Source organism: Nyctereutes procyonoides, unplaced genomic scaffold (assembly GCF_905146905.1).
Source record: "Nyctereutes procyonoides isolate TBG_1078 unplaced genomic scaffold, NYPRO_anot_genome, whole genome shotgun sequence".
Classification (NCBI taxonomy): Eukaryota; Metazoa; Chordata; class Mammalia; order Carnivora; family Canidae; genus Nyctereutes; species Nyctereutes procyonoides.
The window spans coordinates 61,241,311-61,262,873 of record NW_026575052.1 but is presented as its reverse complement, the minus strand read 5'-3'; the positions used below and the strand labels follow the sequence as shown (position 1 = coordinate 61,262,873).

Sequence of the window (21,563 nt, the reverse complement as noted above, 5' to 3'; positions counted from 1 at the left end):
GAGAAGCAGGCTCCTTGCACCGGGAGCCCAACACGGGACTCGATCCCAGGACTCCAGGATCACGCCCTGGGCCAAAGGCAGGCACCAAACCACTGAGCCACCCAGGGATCCCCGATCTTTTCTTTTCATTACAGTTTTGCTTGGAAATGTGGTCCTTAACCTTGAAGATGACCCCTTGTGAGTGTCCTATCACGTAGTTACGGTGAGGGAACTAATGCCTCTCTGCAAACTAGATGTTTGCGTTAACATGATACGGACACATACATTAGCAGCTATCGTTGGAACCTCGTGCAAAACGCATGGCTTTAATTACTAGGGTTTTGGGCACAAGAAATGGCCAGGGTAATTATGAATAAATAGGAGGGGAGGATAGAACCATTTAAAAGAAAAATAAATGAGCGTTAAGTATAAAATGCAAAAACAAAGCTGTTTGCAACTTAAGATAAATCTCTAAAATTTATTTTTCAAAAACGTCATTATGAGAACAAATATACTAATATAGTGTCTCGTTCACCTTAATCACAACAAAGTCATAGGACAGCATAAAAGACATAATTCTCATACGTAAAGGATATTTAAAACGTCAGCCACATCAAGACCCTCTATTCTGAAACACTGTGTACGGCATCTCACTCTGTGGAAAGGTAATACAGCCCTCAAGAACTCTTCAAACAAATGCAACATAAATAGGAGTACAATAAAAACTATTTTAAAAACCTGTAAAATCAAAGCACCTATTTAAATTAAGACCATCGGGAACCTACAGGATTACTTCAGGAGGACTCAGAGACACTAAATACTGTAGTTCTAAGGGGAAAAAAATGACAATCATTTTATGTAACTTACAAGGCGAACTGAATACTATGAAAAAGGTGCTTTGCAGCACATTTAAAAGTTTTAATTTAAATAATACTCAACAGGAGGAAACCGATTCTGTGACACTGGCTGAGACATAATAACAAAAGGGCGTGACTGTAACTGTGGCCCTTCCCAGTCTATTTTTAGAGGCTTAAGACTCCAGCCTTAAATAGTTTTAATAAGGCTCGTGGCTACAAGTCAGCATGTAACCCACAGCCTGGGAGAGGACCAGTTCTTTTCATACCATGTAACCTAGTTTGCTGGGGTGCTTTTTCCCTTTACAACTAATCCTGAGAGATCCTGCTCACAGAACGTGAGGGATCTCAGGAACGGTTTCTGTTTCCCTCCGTTTGCTAGCTACCCTGGCGCACGCACGGCAAAGACGGGGCGATAAACTGAAATCAGGTTACGATGGGGTGATAAATCCTTAAAAACGTGGAGCTACCTTGCTTTTCTGGAAGCCTACTTGGAATATCACTTTCCTTGGGTACAGAGCGACACGGGGGTGAGCAAGAAGCACTTTTGATTGTGGAGACGTGCCCTGAGAGGTACGGATCTCTGTGCCACCGTCACAGCGGGGACGGCTGCACCTGTCGAGAGAGGAAGGGCTTCCATCCTGTAGTGACTTGATAGGGTCGTGAGAAGTCTGTGTATGTGGACTAACAAACGTATGTACGTGTGAGCACACGTTTCTATAAACACGTTATGTACATGTATACACACAGTGCACGCTCACCCACGTATGTCCCAGTGACAAAAGCCCCCTGGAGGCTGACGAGACTTGCTTTCTGAAAATTACCACCTTTTCCAAATCCAACCTTTCCATTCCGCTCCCGTAACTCAAAATTACAGTAAATCATACCCTGAAGGTTTCATTTCAGTTTTCAATTAAAACAACCACAACCACCAATGGGCAAACCAAATTATATCCAGAAACAAGGGCACATCCAGGGCTAAACACACCATCGTTGGCCCCTGAAAAACAAACAGGAAAACCGGAGGAGATGCTTTGAGATGTTACGGAAATTGAACGGGCATTTTCTATTTTATTTTCGCAGGAAAGGAAGAGAAAGATCCCTTTCATCGATGACTGCGTGTAAGACCTCCAACCTGGCTTGGGTGTCACGTCCTTGGGATAAAAGTCTAAGATGAGCGACTGAAGCAGTAACAAATCAGACCCAATCCCCCTCCTTCTAAATCCAAGAAAAGGTATGGAATGGCATTTAGGGTTTTGGGGGTTAGTCTCTGAGCTCCTGGAAAAAGGGAGACAGGATGTGGGGCCAGACTGTCCTGGCAGGCTCACTGAGCTCAGAGGTGGCAGGCGGCGGGCGGCCCGGACCGCGGAGTCTCGGCACCTGTCATCTGTCATCTGTCGTCCTCCGCAGGGTCCACAGCCTGGGCTCCTCCCGCGGGCACATCCATTCGAGGCCACCCCCGCCACCCCCGTCACAAGTTCTCCTTCAGAAGGCCGAGCTTCCGCAGGGCCTCGCGGCGGGCCTCCTCCGTGGAGCCACGGCCGGAGAACTGGACGGTGATGCCCTGGGGCCTGAAGCCCACGGCACGGGGCAGCGAGCCCGAGCGCTTCCGAGCATCCTGGCTGCAGCCCGGCTGCTGGGGCTCGTAGAAGCTCTTGCTGGCATCCTGGCGTGCCAGTTTGGTGGCAAGCGCCGGGTCTGCACGGAAGGTGACAGTCTTCCCGGTCGAGACCAAGGTGCTGGGCTCACTCCTGAGCACGTCGTGAATGCTCTGGAAGCCGTTGGCCAGGGGCAAGCAGTGCTCCGTCTGCACACCTCTGGACTGCTGAGCGCCCGGCTGCAAGCCCGCCCGCGTGGACACGGCCTCCTGGGCCGGGCCCACCGGCTTGCTCAGGCCCCGTGGCCCCGGCTCCAGAGAGCTGCTCCTCCCCGGCTCGGCGGGCTCTGCCCCCGCGGCCCCAGGTGACAGGAAGGAGACACCGTTGATGTTGGCCAGGACCCGGGCCTTCCGCTCCTGCACGTTGACGGCCGCTTTGGAGATGGTCTTGTTGAACTCCTTGCCCGCACTGTTGGTCACGCTGATGTTGCTCGGGAAGCGGTGGATCTTGGGTGCAGGCTGCGCCGCGGGTCTGGGCCACAGGCAGGGGTCCCCGTTCCGAGGGGCCCCTGAAGGCAGTGTCCTCCAGTCCCCAGGCTTGCTCTCCTTGGAGGGGGATGGGGGTGCAAGTGCCTCACTTCCCGCCAGCTTCTCGGACATTTTCTGAGCGATCACCAGCGGGGTGGGGACGGAGCGGGGCAGTTTGGGGTGCTCTGCGGGAGGGGCCAGCAGCTCCTTCCTGGGGGATGTCGTGGCGGTGGCCACAGGCCGGGTGGGTGGCACAGGAGGGGCCTCTGGGGCCACAGAGCCTGGTGAGGGAGGACCCCCCGCTTCTGGTTTCCTGCATTCCACGATGACATCGGGGGTGTCTTCCTTCGTGACAGGACCAGCCCCTGAAAAGGACACAGAATCCTCATAAGCTACCACCTTAGGTAAAAGTAAATGCACCCCATTTCCTTCTTGCTGAATTCATGAGGTCTCCAAGGGACACAGGGCCAGGGTGAGCAGCAGCACGTCCTGTCACCTACCCTCCCTGGACCAGGAGAACGTCCTGTGTGAGTCTCACCACCACCGGATGAGGAGTCCATTGGTGATGGGGAAGGTTCCAGTCTCAATGCTCTGTCCCTGGGACACACATGGAGTGTGTAGGCTGCTGGGGACGTATGGACCAGGAAGGCATAATAACCCAGTGGTTATTATTCAGCTCAGTGGTTGAGCATCTGCCTTCGTCTCAGGTCGTGATCCCAGGGTCCCGGGATCGAGTTCCCCATTGGGCTCCCTGCATGGGCCTGTTTCTCCCTCTGCCGGTGTCTCTGCCTCTCTCTGTCTCTCATGAATAAATAAATAAAACCTTTAGAGAGAAGAAGGAAGGAAGGAATTAAGGAAGGAAGGAAGGAAGGAAGGAAGGAAGGAAGGAAGGAAGGAAGGAAGGAAAAAAGTAAGTTGGAAATGACTTCCAGGTGTAATCATTCATCTTACGAAGAAAACGTACAATGTACTTATGTTTTAGCTTTTGGGTTTGAGCTCAGATTTTGAGCAATCTTAGAGCCCTATTTCCATAGCATGACTTTTAAAATTGAGAGTATTTGGACTGGAAACTCAGCTGGTTCAGGAAAACAGGAAAAGAGCGGACAAGAGTTTGGCTCAGCATCTTCCTTGTAGGTTTGCTTGATTTGGGGTGGCTGCAAAGGAGAGGCCTGCTTTTTGTCTTTTGAATCCTGTGGGAAGAGCAGAGGGGATGGACGAGGGGGGATCATCTTGCTGTTTTTTTCTTATTGGAAAAGATACTGGAAAAGAACATGGGCAACGGGATAAGGATGAGGTAGAAACAGAAAGGAGAGTATTTTGGCTCTTACTACAAAATACTGCCGTTGTCACAAGCCTCTAGATGTATTTTTTTCTCCTTTTGTGTGTGTGTGTGTGTGTGTGTGTGTGTGTGAGAGAGAGAGAGAGAGAGAGAGAGAGAGAGAGAGAATGAATGGGAGAAAGAGAGAGCAAGGTCACATATTCCATCAAATTTCACAGACCGGGGTTCTAGACTCCACATGTGGACCCTCGTTTGCAGCCTTGTCGGCAAAGAAGAGACTGAGCTTCCTGTTGTTATCACACTTTTAGTTCCTGAAGTTAATTTGAACTGCTGATCCTTTAAAAATGCCAGATCATATACTTGTGCCAAGGGAAACACTTCCTGAGAGAAAGCCGCCCTGCCGTCCCTTGGGTGGTGTTTCCACAGTAGTTTTAAGTACCTGCTGGGGCAGGTAGGACGGGAGATTCTGAGGATGGAGATAAGTGAGATGAGGCTTTCGGTTGTGCAGCAGGAGATGGTGCATGGATGTACGTGCAAGCAGTGCTGGGCCGCTTGTGATCGGTATCTGTTAAGGATGTAGTAAAGGCTCGAAGGCTGGTGTGTTGAGGCCTACCCAGGGTTGTCTGGCACACTCAGCTGGTCTTTTTTTTTTTTTTTAAGATTTTATTTATTTATTCATGAGAGACAGAAAGAGAGAGAGAGGCAGAGACACAGGCAGAGGGAGAAGCAGGCTCCCTGCGGGGAGTCTAATGCGAGACTCGATCCCAGGACCCTGGGATCATGGCCTAAGCCAAAGGTAGATGCTCAGCCACTGAGCCACCCAGGCGTCCCTCTTTCTTTTTTTCTTTTCTTTTCTTTCCTTTCCTTTCCTTTCCTTTCCTTTCCTTTCCTTTCCTTTCCTTTCCTTTCTTTTCTTTTTTCCTTCCTTCCTTCCTTCCTTCCTTCCTTCCTTCCTTCCTTCCTTCCTTCCTTCCTTCCTTCCTTCCTTCCTTCCTTCCTTCAATATGTGTAAGGAAAGCACCTACTTGGTTGGACACTCAAGCTGCCAAGAGCATGCCTCTGGCCTGCAAAAACCCAATGGGGCCCAATGGCATCCATCCCGGCACACACAGGGGAAGGCCACAGTGTCCCCTGAAACACTAATGAACCGAGCCAGAGGCCTGGGGATGGGGCTTCGCTCCTCACCTGCTGTCTCGGTCGCAGCTGGGAGGCACTCAGGTTCCTCGGCCTTGGGGAGTGCTGGCTGCACCAAATCGATGACATCTCCTGGCTCTGAGGTTCCAGAAGCGCTCTCCTCCAGGGTCCCCGGAGAGTGGCAGTGTAGGCCGCTGTCACACTTGACTTGCTCCTCAAAGTCATCTTCCAGGGAATCAATGGTCTCTTCAAAAAACAGGATGACATCCTTTTCCTCATGTGTCAGGTACTTCAGGCTCTCATCATCCTACAGACACAGAAGGGATAAGACAAATAGTCGCCAGTCTGGAGAGAAAAAATAAGACAGAGCTGGGATCTGTGTAGAGCCCCGAGTGGAATCCACGGCCCTTTCAAAGTTCCTGCTGGGGAGAGTCAGCCGTTCAGGTGGCCCCACCGACAAACGTGTGCCTGTGTGTCCCTCCCCATCAAACCTGCAGGAAAAAGAACATGGCCAAGAAGCTACAGCAGATAAAGGGTCTTAGGACCTATTACCAACATCAGTCTTGTGGTTCCTGGTGAGTCAATGACCAAAGAAATCATTCTTCTTCGGACCTCCTTGGAACACTGGTCTCACCTTACTGCTCTCAGACGTCTTCCCACAACATAGCGGGGCACGTCTTTGGTTAAAGAGAGTGGTACCTACGCACACACTTCTGTCCTCTTTCTCTGGAAACCTCACCAAAACAATGAGATTGACTGATTGATTGATTGGTTGACTGAGTCAGGAGAGACACAGAGAGAGAGGCAGAGACACAGGCAGGGGGAGAAGCAGGCAGGACTCAATCCCAGAACCCCGATGCAGGACTCGATCCCAGGACCCTGGGATCACGACCTGAGCTGAAGGCAGACACTCAACCCCTGAGCCACCCAGGTGCCCCTATTATTATTTTTTTTAAGGTGCAAATCACAAAGACAAAAATAATAGGCAAGGAGACAGCAGTAATGAAATGTGGGAGGTGAGGAAGCAGCAGGGAGCTGAGTGTCAGTCGGTGACCAACGTGCTGAGTGTCGGGGACTCGGACGCTCAGGCACCGGGGCGCAGGGCAGTGCTGGGATGGGGGGGCCAGGAGGACGGTGAAAGGAGCAGAATGGGTTCAGCAGGAATGAAGTCACCCTGGCAGCAAACTCGATGTTGTTTCTTAAAGAAGATAAAAGAGGGATGTGAAGCGGAGCTGATCATGAAGGACCGTAATGGAAATAGGATATGAGGCCAAAGCGACACCCTCTGCACAGAAGCCTGGAAGTCCTCCCTGGGGTGTCTGAACGTCCAGGGGCCCAAAGGGGCGGACACCACGGGTTCCCCGACCAAGCAGCTCAGCGAGATCCCCCCACAGGCAGAGGCCACAGTCAACAAAACCGTGAATTTGTTGAATTTCTAATCAGCTTCTCAATGTCCTCTCTTTAAATACGTGCACACGCCGAAGGATCAACAAGCGGCTGAGAAAACCCTTCACCATGAAAGACAAACCTGAACAAACAGAAAGGAAAAGAAAGCAACTTGCAAAACAAACTCTGCAGAACTGATGACAATTTCTAAAAGATAGCTATTAATGTCCCCAGAGAGATGAGGAGATACCGAATCCACCAAGAATGTGATGCTATTAAAAAAAAGAAAAGAAAAGAAAAAAAACAATCCAGAGGACCAAAAACAGCCCTTAGAAATGAACACAAGGACAGCAGCACTGAAAAATGAAACCAATGCCCACAAGATAAAGTAGAAAAACGAGTCAAGTAAAACAAACAATTAAAAAAAAAAAAAAACAGGGAAGACAAGAAAATTAGAAGTATGAGGGCCAACATCTGACAACAAGAGCTCCAGAAAGGTAAATCAGAAAAGCAGAGGGCAAGAAAGTATCAAAATAAATAAAATAATTCAAGGAAGAGTTCCCTAAACTGAGGGCTTTTAGTTTCCAGATGGGAAGGCACCATGAGAACTGCCTAATGAACCAGGATGCAGCAGCCCCTCATCCAGGCCCATCACCGAAATCTCAGGATGCCAAAGACCCAGACCCTGAAAGCCTCCCAGAGTGAAAATCAGGCCATTCTTTTTCCAAAAGAATATAAAGTGAAAAAAATGCAGATAGAAAAACAGTTGTCTCAATTTGACTTAAATATACTCATACTGGCAGCTCAGGTGGCTCAGCGGTTTGGCGCCGCCTTCGGCTCAGGGCGCGATCCTGGAGGCCCGGGATCAAGTCCCATGTCAGGCTCCCTGCATGGAGCCTGCTTCTCCCTCTGCCTGTGTCTCTGCCTCTCTCTCTCTGTCTCTGTCTCTCATGAATAAATAAATAAAATCTTTAAAAAAAATACACATACTTAACATAACCCCCCCCCCCCACAAAATACTTAAAGTATACACAGTAAAGTGTCGACAATGGCAGTGAGAGGGGGATAGAGGCAAAAAAAGAAGAAATGGGGGCAGTTAAATTTGTGTCCTCCAGGGCACCTGGGTGGCTCAGTGGTTGAGCGTCTGCCTTCGGCTCAGGTCACCATCCCAGGGTCCTGGATCGAGTCCTGCATCGGGGGGTCCCTGCTCAGTGGGGAGTCTGCTTCTCCCTCTCCCTCTGCCCCTTCCCCCACCTTGTGCTCTCTCTCACTCACTCTTGCTCACTCCCTTTCTCTCATATAAACAAAATCTTTAAAGAAAAAAGTCATGTCTTCTAGTGAGTAGGATATGGGAGGAGGGTGTTTTTCAAAATCCTAGGAAACTACTTGACCCTCTATGAGTACAAATTTCGACAAAACAACCAAAAAAGTGGTGGAAGCAAATAGGATTAAGAGCTGACCCCAGCAGAGGGGTGGGGAGGAGGGTGGTGGCACCTGGGTGGCTCGATCAGTAAGCATCAGACTCTTGATTTCATGTCAGGTCTTGGTCTCAGGGTTGTGAGTTCAAGTCCCACGTTGGGCTCCACGCTCGGCATAGAGCCTACTTAAAAGATAAAAAATTGTTCACTGAGGTGATGCAGGGAGAATGCTTCTCCCACTGGGATCTGGGCGGTTACACAAATGCCCATCCACCCAAAGCACCTGACTCCCAGGCCCATCGCAGAGCCTGCAGGCTTCACAAATTCAGAGATGGTTGAAAGCATTCATTTGTTTTTGGTACGATCAACCCAAGAATACATGCAAATTTCTCAACCTCGCCTTGGCTACATTAGTTTAAGCCTGAAGGCAGGAGGACTCAGGGAAAGGTGACCAGTCTGTGGCTGGGTCCGGATATAAACCTACATTTGGTGCGTCACAAACATGTGTCTGCTTTGGTAGATGCAGACAAACAGCTCTCTGAAGGGCTCGGCCAGCACACACTCCCTCCGGCCGGCCTGCTGGCTTTCCCTCTGGGGCAGGCATATGGCAGTGTCTCATTTTGATTTTCTTTTTTAAAGATTTTATTTATTTATTAATGAGACACACACAGAGAGAGGCAGAGACACAGGCAGAGGGAGAAGCAGGCTCCCTATGGGGAGCCTGATGCGGGACTCGATCCCAGGACTCCGGGATCACACCCTGAGCCAAAGGCAGACGCTCAACCGCTGAGCCACCCAAGTGCTCACTGCTGTAGATTTTTTTTTAATGATTTTTATCAGATTAAGACAGTTTTCTTCTATTCCCAGTTTGCTGAGCATGTTGATTTGAAAATAATGAACAGGTTTTGAATTTTGTCAAATCTTTTTATGTGTTACAGTGGTTCTCAGCTGAGGGTGATGTTACCCTTCACAGGGCATTTGGGGATGTCTGGACACACTTCCAGTTGTCATGGCTGGGTGGCTGCCACTGGCATCTCGGGGTTGGAGGCCAGCAGTGATGCTCTACCTCCTACAAGGCACCGGACAACTCCCCACATAAAGAATGACCTGGCTGAGAAGCCTGAGGAGAGATGATCATCTATTTTCCCTCCTTTATTCTGTTAATGAGCTGAACTACAACGATTGGTTTTCAAACGTTAAACCAACCTTGCATTCTCAGAACAAGTCCAGTCTGGTTGTGATGTCGTTGTTTTTAGACATCACTGAATTTGATTTGCTAGTATTTTGTTTATAATTTCTATATCCATATTCACAAGACAGATTGGCCTATAGGTTTCCTCTCTTTGACATCAGGTTTTATTTTTTTAAAGATGTTATTTATTTGAGAGAGAGAGAGAGAGAATGAGTGAGGGGGAGGGGCAGGGGCAGAGGGAGAAGCAGACTCCCTGCTGAGTGGGGAGCCCAACGTGGGGCTCGATCCCAGGACCCCGAGATCAGGACCTGAGCCGAACACAGGTGCTTAACTTACTGAGCCACCCCGGAGCCCTGACATCAGATTTTGTACACCTTTCTTTTTAAAATGTCAACTTTTGAAACAATATGCCCTAAGATTTTAATTTTAGTTCATAGCTTATCTTTTTGCTCCACCTTTCCTGAGATTTTGGGGGTGGGGCATGGAGGAAAGACTGAGTTTAAGAATACTTTTTCTCCAGCTGTAATTAGAGCACATTCACATTAACCAGAGCTGTGTAATTTTATCAGTCCGCATACCTAGCCGTGTACAGTCCCTGAGAACCTCAATACCCCCTCTAAGAACAGGGTTGGTGTGAGGGGCATTAGAAGAGGGGCAGGCTAGTGTGAGGGAAAATGAGCACAACATGTTCATGTCTGAGTACTTTCTATTGAGCACCGGACCAAGGGAAAGAGAAATGGGTTTTTTTTAAAAAGCCAGTATGGTCATCTACAGGGCATGTGACTGAGGAATTTATACTTTATTCAGAGAATTCCAGGATCCAGCCCTACCTAACCTTTCACATTTCATCTCCTACTACTCTTCCCTTTCTCCTCTATTCCAGGGGTGGTAACTTTTTCTGTAAGGGGCTGAGGGTAAAAAATTTGGGCTTTGCAGACTTTACGGTGGCAACTACTCAACTCTCTACGTAGTATGAAGGTTATAGACAGTGTGGTCATGAACAAGAAGAGCTTTGTTACAATAAATCTTTATTTACAAAAACAGACGGGGGGCCAGAGTTGGCCTGCAGGCCGTGGTTGGCCAACTCTTGCTCTATACTTCAATCATATCAAACCACTTGCCATCTCCTCTGCTGGCTTTCATGTCAGCAGTGCCCGTCTCTGTGTAGCTCTGTCTTGTCTATCCTTCTTGTCACCACACCTCCAGCCTATTCCATAGCATCTACTGAATCAGACATTCAAATATTTAAGCATCCCCTAAGCATCAGGCAATGTAAATATAATTGCGTGAATGATGTTCTTGCTGTGTCGTTGACCATCTCATGAGGGCTTTAGATAAGAAAACAGGAAAAAAAAAAGATAAGAAAACAGGTAGTTACTTCAGAGTCTGGAAATGGCTCCAACACGGTGACTGCAGGGTGCTAAGGAAACAGGTGTCAGTCCACACTCTTGGGTCTGACCTGGAACATTCTGGCGAGGAAACGATACCTGTCAATAATCTGAGAGAAGTGGATGAGAGTCAAGCACAAAGGGACACGGGGTTAGGTAGTTCTGTGTCTGAGAGATGACATAGGCTATTGCATGGGAAATATGGAATGTGGGAAGCAATCTGGATGAGACTTCAAGGTCACCTAAACGAGAGCCGGGGTGATGGGAATAGAGAGGAGGCGGGGCTTCAGAGAGATTTAAAACGTAGAATCAGCCCCTCATTTAAAATTCTCTACTACAGTCGTTCATCATCCAGCTTTCCGGCTCTCCAGACTTCACACCTAGGAGCCTCATGCAGCCGGTGCGCCTCCCCCTGTCTCCCGGAACCACCCACAGGGCTCACAGGCTGCCTTGTCACTGTGACCAGAATGTCAGCTGCCTCTCCACGTCTGGCTGCTTTGTCCCTCTGACAACCAGAACAGGTAAGCTGCATACGAAATCCAGGGACATCATTCGTTTTGTGACTTTCCCAGAGTTTCACGTGGTGGGATCATCTGGAGGGTCACCATGGATGGTGCAGGGCCTTCCTGCCTCGTCTTCTCTCCACACACCTTATCCTTGCCAGGCCATCCTGTCCCCCCATCCATTTGGCATCCATTCTTCAGCCTTCCCAGACCCACCCGACCACAGCTCAGTGATTCAACGGGGAAAAAACTAGCAAATCTAAAAATCATTAGGGCTCTTAGCATAACAAAGGTCCCTGTAGTTAATAATTACAACCGTCACAGATGTTGCTAGGATGATAACGATAACAAGCATAACCAAATAAAATGTTGGGGGAAATAAATGAATGCTCTCTACCCTCTTCCTCCCACTTTGCCTTTCCAACTCAGTGTTTCAGTAGGACCATGCACAAGATTTTTTAATACTCTACTTCGGTCGGGTGCACAGGGAGTAGAATCAAACAGGCAACTGGCCTGTAACAGACTTTCAGCTTAAGACACACGCCAACTTCTCAAAGTGAGTGAGGGGCAGAGAGTCTGAACAGGGCATATAACCCTCATGGATCTAATCCAACTGCAAAGCAAGAAATCCCAATGTTTTCATTTGGAAAACGGGCTTCGAAAGGCCGGCTCCTACACAACCATTTTGTGTTCTGGGACAGACTGTAGGACCCACAGGCTGCAAGACACAGCATGCAGATCAATCAGCCCAGCTCTCTCACTGGGGGATGTAAACGCTGGGTTCGGGGGCAATGGAATGATCCCGAGGGTCATACAATGACGCAGTAGAGTGGCCAAGACTAGAACTTGTCTGATCTTGCATCTTGTTTTGTTCTACTTATTTCTGTTTCTTCTTCTTTAAGATTTTATTTATTCATGAGAGACACAGAGAAAGAGGCAGAGACACAGGCAGAGGGAGAAGCAGGCTCCCTGCAGGGACTTGATTCCAGGACCCCGGGGTCACGGCCTGAACCGAAGGCAGACACTCAATCGCTGAGCCACTCAGCCATCCCTACTCATTTCTGTTTCTTTTTTTTTTTTTTTTAAGATTTTATTTACTTATTCATGAGAGACACACAGAGAGAGGCAGAGACCCAGGCAGAGGAAGAAGCAGGCTCCATGCAGGGAGCCCGACATGGGACTCGAACCCGGGTCTCCAGGATCACGCCCTGGGCTGCAGGCGGCGCTAAACCGCTGTGCCACCGGGGCTGCCCTTCATTTCTGTTTCTAAGACCATACTGATTCAAGATGAGAGGCCTCAGATTCTTGCAAACTCAATCCATGTGAGGTCTCTCCCTAGAGTTAGAGGCCATGAGACTGGTGCATATCCCTACACACCTTCTCCGTGCTTGGCCCAGCCTTGCACGCTGACCTAAGGGGCAGGACCCAAAAAAAGCTGTGGGCTCCGTAGGCTGCCTAATTCCCCAAACCAGAAGCTGCCCTCCACAGGAATGCCTCTGTGCCTACACCTGAGAGAGGAAAGAAAGCAGAAGTTGACAAAAGCCCCAGCGCCAAGGGCAGGGGAGCAGCATATTCAGGGCCCCTGGGGATGCTCATGCTGTCTCCCTTGGACAGGGACACCAGAGATGAAGATGTGGGCCTGGGGGAAGAGGCAAATCTGTGGGGCCAGGAAGTAAGTGAATCGGGGGAAACAGGGGGTGATCACTGGTAGGTGTGGGGTTTCTTTGGGGCTGGTGGAAATGTTCTAAGTGTGATTGTGATGGTGACTGCACAACTCTACTAAAAACCCCTGATGGGCGTACCTGAAACAGGTGCACTACCTGATATAAGAGGGAGGGGAAGAGGGGCAGGGAGAATCTCAAGCAAACTCTCCAAGCTTAACAGAGGGCTTGATCTCACAACCCAAGACCATGACCTGAGCTAAGCCCAAATCAAGAGTCGATGCTCAACCCACTGAGCCATCCAGTCACCCCTGGATGACAGACTGTTATAATGAATGCTACCAACAGTTCTAAAGGTCAACAGTCCTAGATATGCTTGTGGGAGTCCAGATTTGGGACAGGTTTTCACGTCAGCAGAAATGCAGAGAGGAAAATGACCTTTGTTTGGCTAAACAAAGAAGTTGAGGAAGCTTAAAACACTCATAGTAAAATAAACTCATAATAGACTAAAAAAGTACTGAGTTAATCAATTTCTTAAGTTTTTTCTTTTTTCTTTCTTTCTTTCTTTCCTTCTTTCTTTCTTTCTTTTCAAATTCATTTATTACTTTAGAGACAGAGAGGGAGAGTGCACATGCAAGTGGGGAGAGGTGCAAAGAGAGAAGGAGAATCCCAAGCAGGTTCCATGCTCAGCATGGAGCCTGATGTGGTGCTCAGTCTCAGGACCCTGAGATCATGACCTGAGCGAAAACCAAGAGTGAGATGCTTAATGGACTGGGCCACCCAGGTGCCTTTGAAATTTGGCTTGGCCTGCCTGAGTGGCTCAGTTGGTTGAGCAATCAACTGTTGGTTTTGGTTTGGGTCATGATCTCAGGGTCATGGGATCGAGTCCTGTGTCAGGCTCTAGGTTCAGAGGTCTGCTTGTCCCTCTCCTGTTCCTCCCCACTCCCCTGCTGTGCGCTCTCTTGCAAATAAATAAATAAACAAATAAATAAATATTTTTTAAAAATCAAATAAAGAAATGTGGCTTAACTGCCAACTAAGACAATGTGGCAGCTCCTTGTGAGGGAGAAAAAAGACCTTGTAGAGCTCATCTCTAGTCTAGAACCAAAAAAAAAAAAAAAAAAAAAAAAAGTCATCACAAGATTACAGTGGCTAAAAATACTCTTGAGATGAACCAAGACCTCTTGGATGCTAGCCTCGGGGGTCGGCAGCCTAGAGTATTTTGCTTTGGCAGAGTGTGATCTGCTGTCCCCGTTTGCTTTGCCCACACACCCAAATGACCTTCCAGGCACCTGAGCATGGCTTTGAGCGTCCCCTCGCCCCACAGCCAAGGCTGAGCCGGGGCTGGGGGGTGCAGCCCGCCCACGTCAGCCTCCGTGGAGCTCCCTACGTGGCCTCAAGCGCTGTGCCGACCTGGCCAGGCCCCCCAGAGAGACCACAGGGGGCGGCAAGGGCTTCATTGTGGTTCACTGGCCGGTCACCACGGTGACTTTGCACCGGGACTGAAACCTATACTTCTGGCCAGAAAAGAGACACACAAACCAGAGAGGGCCGGGCCATGCGTACCGCTGTGATTACGCATCTAGAGCCGTGGCTTCCAGGGGTCACTGCTGTGCTCCCGGCTGCCCTGAACACCCCTCGGCTGGCAGTTTTAGAAAGTTCCATCCTGACACGGATGGAACCGCTTTGCAAGACTGGCATTGAGCACCCCCTACCCCAGGTCCCTCGTGAGCAGGTCATGCTGTCCCCAAGCTTCACTCTCGCCACCCAGCTGTGGGTTCCTGGAAAGATGAAAACCGTGTTGACCTCTCCCACCAGTTCCTGCGCGTAGCAGGTATTTATTAAAGGTTTATTGAATGGAACTGCCCTAAAAGTCATTTAAGCTTTGGCGTAAGTTTTGGGCTCCGGAGGGTAAGGAGCCAGGATGGGAGGGAAGTCGGGGTCCCCGCTGACCTAGGCGGCTTCTCCTTCCTCTCCGCCGTACTGCTTCCTCTCCTGGAGATCCTCCAGGCCCTGCCGTGTCCGATCGCTGCCCAGGAGCCAGACCTCGCCTGACCCAGCCACGCAGGCCACCCCTGCTCGCCCTGCCCTCCTGCTCCTTGACAAAGGGTGAGGCCAAAAGGCACCCGGAGGCTCCGCGGAAGGAAGGGGGTAATCAGGAGCTGACAATTGCTGTCTGACCGCAGACTTGTTATGTGACTCTGGGGCCACGACGTTTGTTAGCTCAGGGAGGGGGGCGGATGGGCCACTGCAGAGTCAACCTCCGAACACTCGGGATTGAAATCTGGATTGCTGGTTTGGCCCAAGTCAGAGGTAAAGATGAACAGGAGGTATGCCTGGGGAGTCGGGGCGCTCCCAAGCCACGCACACAGAAGCCTGTGCCTTACCAAGTCCCTTCAGAGCAGTGGGTGTCAAGAGTTTCCCTCGCTTTTCCGCCAGGTGGTCACCTTCTCTTCTAGAGGGAGCTCCAGGACACCTGCAGGCTGCAGGCCCAGCTGTGGCAGCAGCACCTAAGCGCAGCACCAGGAGGCAGCCCTGGGCGTCCTGTGAGATGCGTGCTCCAGATCCCAGCCCGGAGGGGTCACGAATATAGGTGACCCTACGACCTAAGCTTCCTCAGTCCCCTTAAACAGCGACCACTTATGAGCATCTCCAGAATCTTCTAGAAGCTTTTATTCTGAATCCACATCACTGACCGAGGTAGTTAGTTCCAGAAACACTCCACCCACTTTGTAAAGATGTGCTGCCTTGTGTTGCACTGAAACCGTCCTTCTTATGTTGCAAAGGGGAAAAAAAAAGTTCCAAAGGTATCCTCTTACTCAAGATTTCAGGATTTGGCCGTTCTGTTCTCGTTTTAGCTCTGCCTTTCATTAAAAGGTGTTCAGAGGAAAAATTCCTTACAAGAGAAACAAAGTACAGATACAAATACAACCAGCCTCTTCCTGATAAAGACCGCATCCTCTGCCCTCTTAGAACAGCCCTGGTCATCACAGCGACCATGTCGGGGGCTAGAACCACCCTCTTTAAGCCGCTGTTTCCATTTTTAGCTTGTGCTGGTCAAGAGAAACGTTTCCATAAAGATCCGTTATACCCAGGCAACCCTTCAACTAGTGGTTGAAAACTTTCGGATACTCTCATTTAACATCAGGCATTAATGTTTTATCTTGTTTTAAAAATAACCCTTGCTGGGCAGCCCGCTCAGCGGTTTAGCGCCGCCTTTGGCCCAGGGGATGATCCTGGAGACCCGGGATGGGGTCCCACGTCGGGCTCCCTGCATGGAGCCTGCTTCTCCCTCTGCCTGTGTCTCTGCCCCCCCACCTCCCGTGTCTCTCATGAATAAATAAATAAATAATCTTAAAAAAAAATAACCCTTGCTTTGGGGCACCCGGGCTTAGTCGGTGAAGCGTCTGCCTTCAGCTCAGGTCATGATCCCAGGGCCCTAGAATCCAGCCCCACATCAGGCTCCCTGCTCATGGGGAGCCTGGTTCTCCCTCTGCGTCTCCTCCTCCCACCACTCATGCTCTCTCTCTCTCTCTCTCAAAGAAATAAAATCTTTAAAAGAAAATAATAACCGTTGCTTAAAAGAAATGCTTCCCTAAGTCAGAACTAGGTCATCTCTTATTTAAAGAGCCTTCCAAGAGGCACTTCCAACACCAAACAATCAAGAAGCCTAAAAACACTGTCACTGACTATTCTTTTCATGAGGTCGGGGATTACAGGGAAGCAAGTGGCACAACTACTACGGCTGAGTCTCGTTCCAAAAAGATGAGTCAGAAAAAGTCCTGTGACTTAGAATAAAAACACACAGAGCCCCTCTCCGCATTTAGACTCCCCAAAAGTTCACATGATTTTTAATGGTGTAGCTAGTTCACTGGTGAAAGGGGCCGGCGGCTAAGACAGTGCTTGGTAAAAGTCAAGTGCTGCATGGTTGTTGAGAAAAGTTCAGTTGCTAATTAAAATGCCAAGTTTTCCCAGGCTGCCAGTTTGCTCTAAGGAGAATCCACCACAATTGTGCGAGGACACAGATGACAGCTAACGTTGGCTCGATGATCTTCCAGAAAGAGAAATGCTTGGAAACGAGCAGAGGTCTAAGTAGAAGATGCTAGAACAGGACTGGGATGTGTCTTCCGAGAAAGAGGTAGCCAAGCAGGGGTACGCGGCAGGATTTTGCAGTCGCACGCACACACACATCTTGGAAATACAATTTCATGGTGCACTTTCTGACAGGAGAATCTGCAGTGCCCTTCCCACAATTATGCTCCACTGGGTGCAAGGATGGGTGCTGTGGGGGAACAGGGAGGAGTCGCACACAGGGCAGGACCACTTCAGGACATACCAGGGAGGAAAGACCCGTGGAGGACAGGCATCCTGGGTGTTCACTCCAAAGCCAGGTGCCAGGATAGGAAGTACACGAGACGCATGGGTGTTCTCCCTTTCTGTGTCATTGTTAGGGGCTGAAGGAAAAACTCAGACTACTGATGAGACCGAGATACAAAACAGAGAGCATTGATCCAAGAAGAAGTAACAACCGGATGAAGCAGGATCCCACACAACCTGGAAGCAAAGAGGGCCTTAGCCAAAGAGGCTGGCATTAGTAAGGCCGCACTGTGTGCTGGCCAGCTCGTCCTTACAGTCATCCTGGGGAAAGAGTTCTTTTTTTAAAGATTTTATTCGGGCAGCCCGGGGGCTCAGCGGTTTAGCACCGCCTTCAGCCCAGGTGTGATCCTGGAGACCCAGGATTGAGTTCCGCATTGGGCTCCCTGCATGGAACCTGCTTCTCCCTCTGCCTGTGTCTCTGCCTCTTTCTCTCTCTCTCTGTGTCTCTCATGAATAAATAAAAAACAATAAAGATTTTATTTTCCCAGGACCCCAGGATCATGCCCTGGGCCGAAGGAAGGGACTAAACCGCTGAGCCACTCAGGTGCCCTCCAACTCTTTTTTTTTAAAAAAAGATTTAATTAATTTATTTGGAGAGCATGAGTGGGGGGAGGGGCAGAGGGAGAGGGAGAGAGAATCTGAAGCAGACTTTGTGCTGAGTCCAAGGTGGGGCTCGATCTCACGACCCCGAGATCATGATCTGAGCAGAAATCAAGAGTCCGATGCACAAACCAACTGAACCACCCAGGCTCCCCTCTTTTCAGTCCTTTGAGCTGAAAGGTAGCAGGCCCCAGCTGGTGTGTTAGGGCCTTCAGGGCATGGTCTCCTTGGGGGGCTCAGCAGCCAGGTTACCAGCTGCAGCGTGAGATTCCCTTTGCTGCCCAGTGGAGTGCTCTGCATCTGGGCAGACCTTAAGATGATTCCAAATAAAATGCCACTTTGCAAAGGAAGTGTGCCGAGATGTCAAGCTAGTGAACCCAAGAGGATGTTGTGAGATATTCCTCACTAGGGAGGGGCCTGGCACAAAAATCACGCGGCCGGAACATCTGAGAAGACGGTCACTCACCAAAGTCAAACTCCTAGAGCGGGAGCTGCTGCTTCGACTCCCCAGGCTGTCCCCTCTGCTCAGGTCGCTGAGTCCGCAGCTGGGGGACACATCCGAGTCCATGTCCGAAGAGTCCGACTGCTGGCGGTTTACAGGCATCCCCACAGATGCCCCGGCCGCTGGCCCGGTCACAGGAGGTGGGGAAGGGGCCAGGGTGCCATTCTCAAGTAGCCACTGCGTCTGGAGAAACCAAGCACAGGGGTTAGAGTCTACACAGTGAATGCCAGGTCCCCTGAAACGAAGGCCTCCGCGTGGGTCAGAGGTCACCTCGATTGGCAGCCTCAGCTGTCAAGATGAAGAGAAGTAGGAGCCCCTAGATCAACCTGTTTGCTCATTTTCATCTCTTCTTTATACCCCTTTCCATCATGGAAATGTGAATCATTTTTTTAAAGATTGATTGATTGATTGATTATTCATGAGAGACACAGAGAGTGGCAGAGACACAGGTAGAGGAAGAAGCAGGCTCTCTGTGGGGAGCCCAATGTGGGACTCGACCCCAGGACCCCGGGATCACGACCTGAGTAAAAGGCAGACGCTCAACCACTGGGCCACCCAGGCGTCCCAAGGTGAATCATTTTTAGGGAAAAATGGGACATACTAACATTTATTTTGTTGCTGAAACATGGACAGGATAAAGTTCTTGTTCCCTCCTTTGCCCCGAGGACCTGTACTCTCATGCTCTTTCCCACTCAGATACAGGATTTCCCCAGGCTCTTTATTGATTCTAGTCTCTTCTACCTCAGACACCACAGAATTATGGTTCCTCTTCCAGCTTCGGTGCAGTTCAGATCTGAGTGAGGTGACAAGAGCTAGCAAATTGCGAATGGAAGTCTGGGTGACATCTCTGAGACTCTAGACTCTCTGGGGGCCGTGATGCTCTTGCAATTTCTACATAAGATATGAAGGTACCGTAAGTTAATACTACAAGGAAGTTCATATTTTTACTTTCGGGAATAAAGACAGCAAAATTTCCCCTACCAGCCCCTTGGTTTCACACTCTCTTTTAGCAGGAAATTCAGCTCAGTCTCTGAACAATGGACAATGGAGTTCAACAAAACCTTCTAGAAGACCAAACAAGATTAATAGGGAATAAGGGAATAAGCCTCTTGTGGAGCTTTAGGGCCAGTGGAGAGATATGAGCCCACGTCATTCATTCCTAAACTGAAAATACTGCCAGGTGGTCTTATGAGCCCTTGTAAGAATTCTGCGGGGCATGTGAGCTCAGATAACCATGGGCACAAGTGTGTGTGTGTGTGTGTGTGTGTGTGTGTGTGTGTGTGTGCACGCTTGCATGTGCATCCATTTTTAACAGAAACAAACATCTGTGGAGAAAGTCCAATCAGTACTGAATACCTCTGGGTGGACTTTGCCATTTAAAACTTCAAAAATTACTGTGAGATCTCCTTAGGGAAATCCTGAAGGTGTGAGAACAGCTTAAAAAGGAAACTATTCCTCGCCTGGCTTCTCTTCATTTTTTGGGTGAATCAGCCCAAGTTAACAAGCAATTTAAGAGCAAGGCTAGGAAACAGAAGATTTTGAGCTTAGATATGCTTTTTGTAAGTTGCCATTATTCTAAATGGTTAAAAAAAAAGACTTCAGAAAATTTTAAGTTTTTTTTTTTAAGATTTATTTATTTAAGGGAGAGAGAGAGAGAGAGGAGAGAGAGAGAGAGAGTGCAAGCGGGGGGGGGGGGGTGGAGGGGGCAGAGGGAACAGGAGACGCAGACTCCCTGCTAAGCACGGAGCCTGACGCAGGACTGGATCCCGGGACCCTGAGATCATGCCGTGAGCTGAAATCAAGAGTTGGACGCTTTAACCAACTGAGCCACCCAAGCGCCCCAGAAAACGTCAAAGGCTTTAAAATTTGTTTAATAGGAAGCAAGCCTAAACAATGCACAGACTTTATTTAAACAGTCTTATGTAACCAATAACATGTCACATCCCTGGGACCGTGAGTGTTGGGGGCCTGGGTGAGGTGGGTGGGAAATCTAGAAAAGACCCACCGACTCTCATTCCTGAACTAAGTCACCGCTCCCAGGAAAGGATGGAGATGCAGGGCAGTCAGTCTTCCCCCAACACAACAGGGGGGTGAGATTGGGGCGGTGAGATGCTGATTAGCCCCACGGGAGGCAGGAACTCAGCAGAAGTGCCCTGTCTTTGGGAAGGGCCTGGAATTGTGCAACAGGCCTGTGCGTAGGAGCAGCGCTCTGAGGTGTTCACAGTTCGGCTGGAGGGCGCTACCTTCCCAGCAGGTTGGAGAACACACCTTTTTTCTTGTGTTACTGCAATTTTAAAAGTTATTCAGACACCGTAAAACTGTAACATTTAGACTTTTACAAATCGCTGTCTCAAAAGAATATGAGGAAGCTGACCAGAATTCTCCAGAAGGCAGAGGTTGCTGGGGAGAAAGTGCAAACCTTGATCTGAAATCCTTCACAGGTTCAAGGTGCCAATCTTCTGTGATCTCTCTCTCTTTCTCTTTTTTAAGAGTTTATTTATTTATTTTCTTATTTGAGAGAAAGAGAGCACAAGTGGGGGGCGGGCAGAGGCAGAGGGAGAAGCAGGCTCCCCGCTGGGCAGGGGGCCCGATGTGGGGCTCCATCCCAGGCCCCTGGGATCATGACCTGAGCCGAAGGCAGACACTTCACCGACTGAGCCACCCAGGCGCCCTCCTCTGTGATCTCCTAAGACATCTTCCTACTCCTACTTCCCTGGGAACTAAAAATATGGAATCGCATGGTGGTCCCCTGTGGAGAGAGGAGTCTTCTGAAACAGAAGGGAAAGGAAGTGGCCTTCTTTCCTGGTCTGCACTGGGAAGAGAGCAGGGCAGACGGGTTAAACAGGAGCGACTCCCCCACTCCTAGGAGACAGCATGAGCATGGGAGGGAGAGACAATCTCAAGCAGACTTTGCTGAGCTCAGAGCCCAAGGTGGGGCTCGATCTCATGACCCTGAGTGGAAATCAAGAGTCCAGTGCACAAACCAACTGAGCCTCCCTGGGGTGTCCCTCCTTTTGTAACCCTTTGAGCTGAAAGGCAGTGGCCCCTTGCTGGGATGGTCATTACTATCCTAAAATATTTAGGATCCTTGTCCAATCACGGGTTCACCCTTTGGGTTAAGAGATTGGGCCCACAGGTGAAGAAGCTGACTTCTTACCCGAGGGG

At 49.5% G+C, this 21,563-nt stretch overlaps 1 protein-coding gene across 5 annotated transcripts in view; it reads right to left on the bottom strand.

Annotated features, from left to right (window-relative positions):
- Positions 1 to 429: 429 nt before the first annotated feature.
- The window catches only part of PROSER2 (proline and serine rich 2), a 39,518-nt gene continuing 18,384 nt past the window's right edge, over positions 430 to 21,563 (bottom strand). For 3 of the 5 annotated variants that reach the window (XM_055331932.1, XM_055331931.1, XM_055331933.1), the window contains 3 exons: positions 18,363 to 18,581; positions 5,423 to 5,678; positions 430 to 3,323 (listed from right to left, as the gene is read on the bottom strand). In XM_055331932.1, coding sequence (XP_055187907.1) covers positions 2,305 to 3,323; positions 5,423 to 5,678; positions 18,363 to 18,500 — 1,413 coding nt within the window. In that variant the 5' untranslated portion in view covers positions 18,501 to 18,581 and the 3' untranslated portion in view covers positions 430 to 2,304. Of the gene's footprint in view, positions 3,324 to 5,422; positions 5,679 to 18,362; positions 18,582 to 18,668; positions 18,691 to 19,139; positions 19,712 to 21,563 lie in introns of those variants that run through there. The other 2 variants (XM_055331934.1, XM_055331936.1) reach the window with 2 other exon arrangements.